The 9,675-nt window shown below is 45.0% G+C and overlaps 1 protein-coding gene across 3 annotated transcripts in view; it reads right to left on the bottom strand.

The window, feature by feature from the left end:
• Window positions 1-9,675, bottom strand: part of LOC148650032 (uncharacterized) — a 201,134-nt gene that overhangs the window by 64,472 nt on the left and 126,987 nt on the right. For 2 of the 3 annotated variants that reach the window (XM_088603407.1, XM_088603406.1), the window contains 7 exons: window positions 9,020-9,475; window positions 6,932-7,051; window positions 5,921-6,049; window positions 5,682-5,738; window positions 4,617-4,658; window positions 3,165-3,227; window positions 595-669 (listed from right to left, as the gene is read on the bottom strand). In XM_088603407.1, coding sequence (XP_088459533.1) covers window positions 595-669; window positions 3,165-3,227; window positions 4,617-4,658; window positions 5,682-5,738; window positions 5,921-6,049; window positions 6,932-7,051; window positions 9,020-9,475 — 942 coding nt within the window. The remainder of the gene's footprint in view (window positions 1-594; window positions 670-3,164; window positions 3,228-4,616; window positions 4,659-5,681; window positions 5,739-5,920; window positions 6,050-6,931; window positions 7,052-9,019; window positions 9,476-9,675) is intronic. The other variant, XM_088603408.1, reaches the window with a different exon arrangement.

Here is a 9,675-nt window from a genome sequence, read left to right as displayed (position 1 = left end):
GTAACAAACAGGATTTTAACATTCTTGGAATGTGTACAACAGTGAGGAAGATAAGAAAGCCGAGCAAAGAGATTTTACCCTCATCCTGACTGCTGACATCACATGTTCCTGCCTTAAGGAACCTTGCAACACTAGTGCATGCCCTATGCTTGGACACTATCTTCCTCTGCTTTGCCACACTATCCCAGTCTGTAACATACCCATGAGGTCTATAAGAGTAATGCCTGAGAGGGTGCAGTAGACCAAAACTGAATGAACCAGACTGACCCAACAAATGCAGTCGTTGTCATATCGGTTTGTGTGGCATGGCTACAGTCATTCCAGATACTGTTTCTGGGAGAAAGGAGACCTACTGGTATCAGGGCTTTAGAATAAGGACCACATCAGCTACAGGAGTTATGATGGTGCTGTATTGATCAAGCATGATTGCACTTTGAACAAACATCCTGCTGTTACCAACTTAGTCTGGTACTATTGCCATGAACTTTAAGGCATACAGAATGGAATCAAGAAACTGCAAATCACTAGTTGGTAAATAAGAATTTTTTTTTTTGCATTTTACATTTACGTACTTTATTCAGATATTTTACCTACCGGTAACATCAGCAAGGTGCCTGGAGGACCAGGAATCCCATCTGCCCCAGGAAGGCCTGGCCGACCAGCAGGGCCCTGTGATGAGGAAGTGACAGAGACAGGAGAGAAGGCGTGGATAAAGGAGGGAAACCGGATGCAGATATTTAGCATTTCATTGATTTAGCAGATCAGACAAACCCTCATTAGAAAGGAACCACTTTAATCTCAATTTTTACTGATTTAAGAGTCTGCAAAACTCTTAAATCAGACAAGCAGATTGCTTTGTCTTAAGTGACACCACCTTACAAAGGCTTTCTCACTGTTCAGTGCAAGGAGGTTGACACACCTGGACTTCAGAACAGCTGTTCCCTGGCTTACAAAATAACGAACAAAGAGCCCACAGTAGTGCACAGTACACACCTTATACCCACATGTGAAATACTCATTTTCACTAAGTCCATTGTAATCTCGCAGGAAAATGTATTAAAATAAGCAGACTGAAAGCTCATGCGTTCAGAAAAGCAGAGATTCAACTGTGACTTTTTCCACTCATTTGGACAAAAACCTTTTAAATTTTGCTAATTGCACAGCGTCTCTCCAACCCAAAGACGTATTGCACAAGGGGGAAAGTGCCCTGTGCAAACTTTTTCCCAGATTCCTGAGTATGTACAGTAAAATAAAAAACGATGCATGTATACATATGACACCTCTAGAGACAGGCAGTGAGACAGCGTAGACAGCTGCCCCTCCAGGAGCAAAAAGAACCAGAGAGAAGAAAAAAGAAGAAACAGAAAAGAAGGAATGAAAAAAAGGTAAGATCTACCTCCAGATGGTATGTCAGTCACCTCTACTTTTCAAATGAATTTCTAGCCCCCAGGCGAGAGCAGACAGAGAGAGAGAGTGTATGTGTGCTGGTGAGAGTGTTACTAAAAGCAAATGAGATCGACTTGACAAGCTCCTGTATCTCGGAATATAAATCACAGCAGCCAGGCATTCCATCAGATAACATTTAGCACTCTGTCTTGTCTGAGCACCAGCCGCTGGAATGGAATAGGGATTGGAGGGGGGCGGGGAGAGGGAAGGGAGGGGTATACAGCATGTAAACCCCCCCCTCACCAGGAGAATGACACGCTCAGTCATGGCTAAGGCAGCCAGGCTCAGCTGCACTGCCCAAGGTCATGCTTCTGCAGCCTCCTGGATTTTTCATTTGACCAGCCTGTGAGTGCAAGTTCCAGTCCAGCAGGAGGCACTACACTACAGACAGGTGTGTGGGTTCAGGCCCAAACCACTCCAACATCTTCTGCTTCAGGCAGAGGATCAGAAAGAAACAATTATCTTGTCTGATGATGTCATTCAAGAAAGATGTTTTAGTGGCGTCTCCCAGTCCTTTCTTGACATCATATTAAAATAAAACACTCAACAACTGGGCCCCTTCACTGACAACAAAGCAATTTTGTTTTAAACTGAGCTTTTTCCTCGTGAGACCACTTTTCCACAGAGGTCACTGACAAGCAGCAGACTGAAAAACATTCTACTCAGTAGAAATAATAATTAAAAGTGCAAGGAAATGCATCAATCTGTCCATATACTGTATCATTTGGTCATTATCAAATCTGTGCAGCTTTTTTTCCCCCCGTATGAAAGTTTTCATCCAGGTCTGAGAGTGAGAACATATCTAATGATTGAGTTGCTGTCCATATAGACCTGTGTAATTTTAAAGTTTAACTGTCTCCATGCTCTAATGCAAAGCTCCCTGAGTATCTTTTTCTTAACTTTGGTGAGTCAAAACCAAAAACCATCTGCTTTTTTCTGAGAAAACATTATATCTAATGATATAATATATTAATTTTAAATAATTAAAAAATATTAATAATAATCTCTGGCAGAACAAGTACTACTCCTTCTCAGTCTGTCAGTGACCTGCAAGTCTTACAAACAGGATCATGCTGTCCTGGCAGTGGACCTCAACAGCAGCTGTCGAAGTACAAGAACCACAACTGTGCGTTTAAAGCTTGTGCTACAGCTACAAGCTCCTTACATATGAAAGGAAGTGGACAACAAGTCAGGGTTGTCAGGGGACAAAGAATGACTCTGGTCAGGCCAAGGATTCATAAAGTAATAAGGGCCAGACGCACAATAGCTCGTACTGAAAAGGAAATGAAACGCAACAGATTCCCCCATCAGAGCTCAATAAGTAAAGGATGCGAACATCAGGCCACCACATGGAGATCGTGGGGTCTCGTGAGCCCCTGTCTGTCAGCGGAGAGCCCCGCTACGACTCCAGCAGGCTCAGCGACGGCACTGCAGGAGGCTGGGGTGGGCCAAGCCAGGCCACGCAAGCGCTGTATGAACAAGACCACCTGAGAGTGCAAGACAGCTGTGAGGCCTCTCGCTAGCCAAGCCGATCTCAGCTTCGTTTCACATGCCTCCCTGATCTGGGCCACGCCACCCTGCCCCCTTTTCCACCCAACACCCACGGGCAGCGCAGGCGCCCGTTGAGCTCTGCCCGGAGTGCACGGAAAGGGGGTTTCTGGCGTGTGATGTGGCACGGACGGGCTGCGTGAGCCCCCAATTCAGCAAGGGCCACTCACCAGGTCTCCAGGATCTCCAGGCGGCCCCGGGGGCCCCATCGGACCCGGGGGTCCAGTCGAACCCTGAAACAAAAAAAAATAACAAGAAAAGAAATCAGCAAACAGGGTGAAAACACTTCAGAACAACTCTCACGCAGGTCTGCATCATGCAAGCACTGCGCTGTGACATCACATCCTTTTCCTCTGCCACTTACACGTGATGGGCAGATTCACATTGATTACAATACAGAGGACAAAAAAAATAGTTGAAACTTAATAGGCTAGGAAAGACCGGAGGCAGGATAATTACATTACAATTTCATTCTGAAATTCCCCTCTTATTCTTCCTAAGTTTATTAAATCACATAAAGTCGCACTACACCTAATATGATGATTCCTGCTCTTTCTTCCCATTTCTTCCAGATTCTGATCAAACATTTCCAGTTCACAGAAAAAAACAATCAAATCCTCGATTTGATAATAACATGTTAAAGGCATTTTGTCCCGTTTAATGAACATGCTGGGCAAGTACTGTATGTGCCATTTGCATGCATTGTTTGTGTTCCAAAGGTCCTCACTGCTTCAGTGGATTCTCAGGCTTGACCACACCATTATCTTTGAATGGTTAATCTAGGTTCCTATTTCCCTCACTGCCAATCCACCACTCTCCCGACAGCCTGCTGTTTACATTCTCCAGACAAGCTCCCATCAGCTCCGTCACTCCAGCAGGCTTCCTCTTTTCCCCGTACCAGTTGAAAGTAACACCCCCACTGCACTTATACTGTATGTATCTCTTCTCACATCTGGCTTGAATGATAACTTTCGCATGTGGGATGACTGAATCTGTCAGAAGCACTACCAGCCTCAGACCCAAAGCAAAACCTAGAAAAAAAAGCAGCTTTCAGCAGGATGTGCTCCAGTGTGTCTCCAGGACATGATGACGGCGACTGATCTTTCCTCCTGCTGTTGGGTTAAGCAAAGGAAGGCTGCAAACTTTTTCATGCGGGGGACACGATGAACACGCTCTGAACACCTACGCCCTGTTTTCAGGTTGGGAGTTTTCTGGATGTTGGGAAACACAGACTGGTTTCTAAATCAAAGCTCTGACTTGTTCAGTTTTCTGCCACGACTTTAAGAGCTTAAAAAAAAACAGGTCCCATTCGCGCTACAGCTGTTTTGAAGTCTGCCCTACTCAGAAAGGAAAGCACATGTGGGTCCTGTGATTGTGGCGGCGATGGTTTTACTTTTCTCATTTAAATTGTTGTGTTTTAATACCGACGCGAGCCGACACTGAAACAGCCCTTGCAACACGTGGCTGAAAACAAGACTAGGAAAGCTGGGGCCCAACTGCAGACTGCCATGAGTACAGACTCTGTGGTTACTGACACGGCAAGGAGCGGAAGCAGGACATGTGATGTATCTAGCTGTGTGCAGGGCCGAAGGGTCGCGTGTGGCTCGGCTGCTCACACTCACCTGTGGTCCAGGTGGGCCTAAAGGCCCCTCCATCAGCATCCCCTGCAGAGCAGACACACAAATGAGACGAGAAATCAAGACAGGACACACAAAGTTCCAACAGCCAACCTCGATGTGAATTAACAGGTCAGATCTTTCCTTTCTTTTCCCCAGGATCCCAAAACTTACCGGATCCTTTGAAGCAGTCCTGTGACACAAACTGACCACATCCCCCAGTCCTTTGAAGCAGCGGAGTATTTTAAGTGAAAGAAACTCAGATGGAAAACCTGGATCGTTAGCAGCAATGGTGCTTAACGGAACTCCTAATGGAACTAATAAGCTGTTTGTATGAAACCTTTTCCAGATTTTCATCTACTCAAGAGTTGGAGACATTACTTATAGACTGTAACCATTGAAAGGAAACTCCTTCAATAGCTAAAAACGGAGAGAGCTAAAATTGATCAAGATCTGATCACATAACAGATAGCTCAGCATGAACAAAATCCAACGGGTGTAGGGGTCAACCAAGGACCAGAACTGGAATCCCCTGGTCTGGAGGACAAAGAATCCATACTGGACTGTGATACTGGCAGACTGAGGCAGGCATGGTTAGACAAGTGAGGTGGGAAGTAGGAATTCTTCCTTGCCTCACACTAGAGAAGCTGCGTAGCAGTCAGAGCCACTTGTTCCCAAACTGGCATTTGATCTGAGCTGCCAGAGTGGAGAACCGCTCCCAGCAGCTGTCCACCTGAGAGTTCAAGAACCTGGGATCTTATTAATACGATTCCACTCTTTACTGGTTTAATTGGACAAACGTCTTCCTGGTTCTGTAGTTGTCAGAGGCGTAAACAGACCTGTTAAATCTGCCGTTTGATTAAGAGTTTTCAACACTCATGATAATCAGCTCATCTTTACAACAGAAGTATGCCTACAATAAAATGTTAGCCCTTAAGCCAATATGGTTTCAGCTTTCTATTACACACATTTCACAAGAGAGCATTTGAAGCTGGAGATGAGCTACTTTGACAATAATCCTTTCCCCAGGAGACTAAAGAAGAACTGCTGAAAGGTAAAGGGAGAGTTTACCGGCTCGATGATGGCTGGTTCGCCTTTCTCCCCCTTCTCTGGCCTCCGCAGCCGATCCTGGAGGAGAAGAACATGCAGGTCAGGCAGTCATTACCTGCGTCTTTAATCTTGGACCGAAGTGGTGATCCATGTACTCTTCATAGCAGATGTAATAAGACAGTCATCTACTCTCTCTATATAGCTTTACTAGCCCCAGAGAGGCTACAGGTGGGCTGCAGCAGCCCTGTAGAGATCCCCACCTCCACCTCCCTGGTCTCCGCCCCCTCTCGCTCCACCAGGCCGTAGCGGTCTTCGTATTCGTCGTAGTCCTCGTACTCCACCACCTCGTACTCCCCCTCCTTGGTCCGCCCGTCCTCATACTCCACCGTCTGCACGGAAACAGAAGGGGCCGTCCTTTGAGTCCGGGGTCACAGCGGGCCCAGAGCGGTCCAATTCACTGGCACGCAGAGGGAGAGTAGCCCCAACCACCCTCACTGCCAGCAGCCAATAAGCTGGTCTCAGTAGAAAGAACTCAGCAATGAAGCTGCATGGACTCTATTGACAGGATTCACTCTACTGGGACGTGTTAGGCTTCATTTAATAGAAAAGCAGCTTCCTATTCATTCACAGGCTCAGCTCTTTGAAAGAACTGGAGATACTTAACTTCCTTCCTTTATTGTCCCAGATGGGAGACTTGCATTGCAGTCAGGCACATGACATAACACATTCAACACACAAAACATAATTCTTTCAACACAACACGAACCTGTTCACAAACAAGAAACATCATCTGCGTGAGATGAGAAAAAAGAGTTAGCAGCTGAAGTGATCTTGACAATTTAGAAAAACAAAACAAATTGGGTCTTGAGTGTGAGAGATGGATACACAAGATACATGCATGAAGAATTAATACATAAAAAATGAAATATACAATCAGTTGTCCGAATTGAGCAGGTTAATAGCCAATACAGACCTGGATGTCAGCAAACACTATGGTACTTCTGGAATGCAGGCTGGCCATTTTCCTTCTTAAACAAATCTTGTTGGGCTAACTTTACGGAATTGGGCCAGAAATTCCAGCAGTAACAATTTTTCATCAAGTTGAACTGCACTTTTGGAACAGACTGAGAAAGGCCTGCCGCCAGCCTTAACCTTTTGGTTTTTAATGCGGGACGCAGCCTGTAATCCAATGGATCCTGGCTCCACTCGTGCAGGGATACACACCACCAGAGAAACACACCACACAGGAGGAAGAAGAGGAGGAGGCTCACCTCGTACTCCGTGACGTTGGGACCTACGGTGACCGTGGAGACAGGGATGTCCTCGTAAAGCTCGTTGTAGTAGTCTTCACTGAACTCTTCCACCTCGGGCTCCTTAGGAGGCTTCTCCACCTGAACACAAGCACTGAGCATCAGCGTGGCATCAGCATGGGTGTGATGGGACCAGGAAACAGAGGGCAACATTCTTCCCTACTATAAGGTGGCCTTCAGGCAGGCATCACCTGAGCTGACCTCCAAGCACTTCACTCTGTGCATCACTTAGCATAAAGAGGACAGGCCACAAGGTTCACAGAACTCCCCCTGATCTTAAGAGCTTTGCATACTCTGCTGTGGATCAGAAATAATAAACCCTTCAAGAAGTTCATCAATAGGAGACAACTGGCACCATCTTGTTTGTATCTTCAAATAGGGACCTGCTTCAGTTCTGAGGAGTTAAAAAAATCAGACTTTACCATAAGGTTACGAAAATGTTGCCTGGTGTTTCACTGTTCACTCTTTTTTGGAATCGGTTGTGATAAATTTCTACTTCTAATGGTGTTAGACATTAAGACAGGTTGTGCGGTATTATACTGTAAGTTGCTGAAATTAGTTATTATGAGAAAGGGGAAATGGAATTTGGACAAGCGGGACAATATATATTATGTCATCTCACGATGAGCTTTCCGCTTCAAGAAACCGAGTAGAGAAAATTTATTGAAAATCAGTTTTACTCAAGTAATCTTTTCAGGGTTCCTTAATGAAAATCTGGGCACCACACTGCAACTGTGACAGCGCATACTTTTTCAATCCCAGATCCAGCCACTCAGTGTAATGCCAAATTATTTTTCTATTTTCTTCTATAACCCTATGTTGGGATATTTTGCCTCTGCAAATATGGCAAATTGCACAGACCGGCTTATTTCATTATCCAAGGACAATCACAGAAGCACTACGGGCACCTGGGGCTGCAGATACTGCAAGTGACAGAATGGGATTGCTGAAATGTTGTCAATTATGAAACAAGTCCCTCTCGCCACATGTGGAATGGGACTAAAGATGGTTTTACTGGTGATAATGCACAGAAACTTGGCTTTCTGGTTCTCACAGTGCACATGAGGCATTCTATTTGAACCATTTTGCTGTGTGCACATCTTCTTTTTGCCTCTTCCCTACAGCACATAAGCTAAGGGTGAAGTAAAAACAGGCTCTGTTCTTCAACGGGCAAAGATTTCCACTTTAAAATCCATTTTAAATCAGGCCATGTCAACAGACAGGCAGACTTGAATTTTCACAAACCAAAGCTAAAGATAGAATTTAAAACAAGTAACTTCTGTCTTTGCTTCAAAACATTATAAATCCTTTAGTTTTGTTGCAACAATAGTACTTTTGGCCTTTTAAAACATGACAAATATAAGCCAAAAATATGGTACTGATGCAACATGTTGCAGGGAATATTTTAAACATGCCTGTATTGTACATACACACACAAACCTATCACAGGACAACGCAGTTTAACACTACTCAAAACACACAGAAAACACTCCAAATATATACACATGTACTGTATTTATGTATAAATAAATATGTCACGTGTATATATATATATTAATTCTAGGAATGAATATTAAGGAACTCTGGCCATTTCATGAAAGGCCACAAAAACAATAAAATAAACTTTTGCATAAATGAAGTCAAAGTTAGCAGCCATGAACAACATATCTGGGCTCATCAACTCAGCACAGTTAACTTTGACTGGTGCAACAGGCACATATATGTATCCAATAGGGATATATATATATATATTTATATATGTTATAAACCATACATATCGTATTGCTGTAAGGATCACACAGGGTTCTAAACCCCTAATTAGAGTGGGGTGATGTCACTGTCAATCCACTGTAACAGTGACACCTGTAGGAAGGGTAGGGAAAGGCAGCTCTCAGGAGGGTTTTTTGGTCAATCATGACTGGATTAGAGGTAAAGGGCTGGGAGGGGTTCTAGGGTTAGGAAGCGTTACAGGGAGTCTACAGCAGTACGAGCTAGCAGGGAGGTCTAGGTTAGAGCTACTCCATCAATGTCCATTGTCTTTACTTCTACCTCTTCCCTAGCCACCAGGGACTCAGGCAGTCGAGTGGCCACCACCTGGGATGTAGATTCAGGCAGTGAAGAGACCTCCACAGAGGCCTCTATAGCAGATTCAGGCAGCAGAGTTGGCAGCACAGGGAACTCCTGTGAAAGCTCAGGCAGTGCAGGTGTGGCTACCAAAATGGGGGTTTGCTCAGTCTTTGGTAAGACAGTGGTTTTCTCGGGGCCCTCATCCAAAAGTTCAGGCAGAGCCGTGGTCAGCAAGAGAGCCTCTTCCACAGGACCCGGATACTCTTTCCTCTTCTTTCTGGATTCTTTCCTGCCCTTTTTCTTGGAAGACTTGTTCCTCTTCTTTTTGGATTTGTCCTTCTTGTTTTCTCGGCCTCCTTTCTTGTGCTTTCCCTCCGGCTCGTCGCCGAGGAGGGCGTCTGCCCCTTTCTGTGCAGGGGGCAGGTGCGGTTTGGGGGCCTGGGGTAGGGGGTGGGAGTGGGAGTGGATTGTGAAGATGGGACGGGGCGTAAATGAAAAACATAAACAGACCAGTAAAACACCAACTCTAAACAGGATGAAAGTAAAAAATAGGAAGGGACACTATTGTTTATTCGTATAAACGTATTCACACTAGGATAGCTGTCCTTCACACACGCACACAAAAGACAGCAATATAA

Source organism: Lepisosteus platostomus, chromosome 13 (assembly GCF_059453375.1).
Source record: "Lepisosteus platostomus isolate fLepPlt1 chromosome 13, fLepPlt1.hap1, whole genome shotgun sequence".
NCBI lineage: Eukaryota > Metazoa > Chordata > Actinopteri > Semionotiformes > Lepisosteidae > Lepisosteus > Lepisosteus platostomus.
This window is presented reverse-complemented; position numbering and strand designations above follow the sequence as displayed.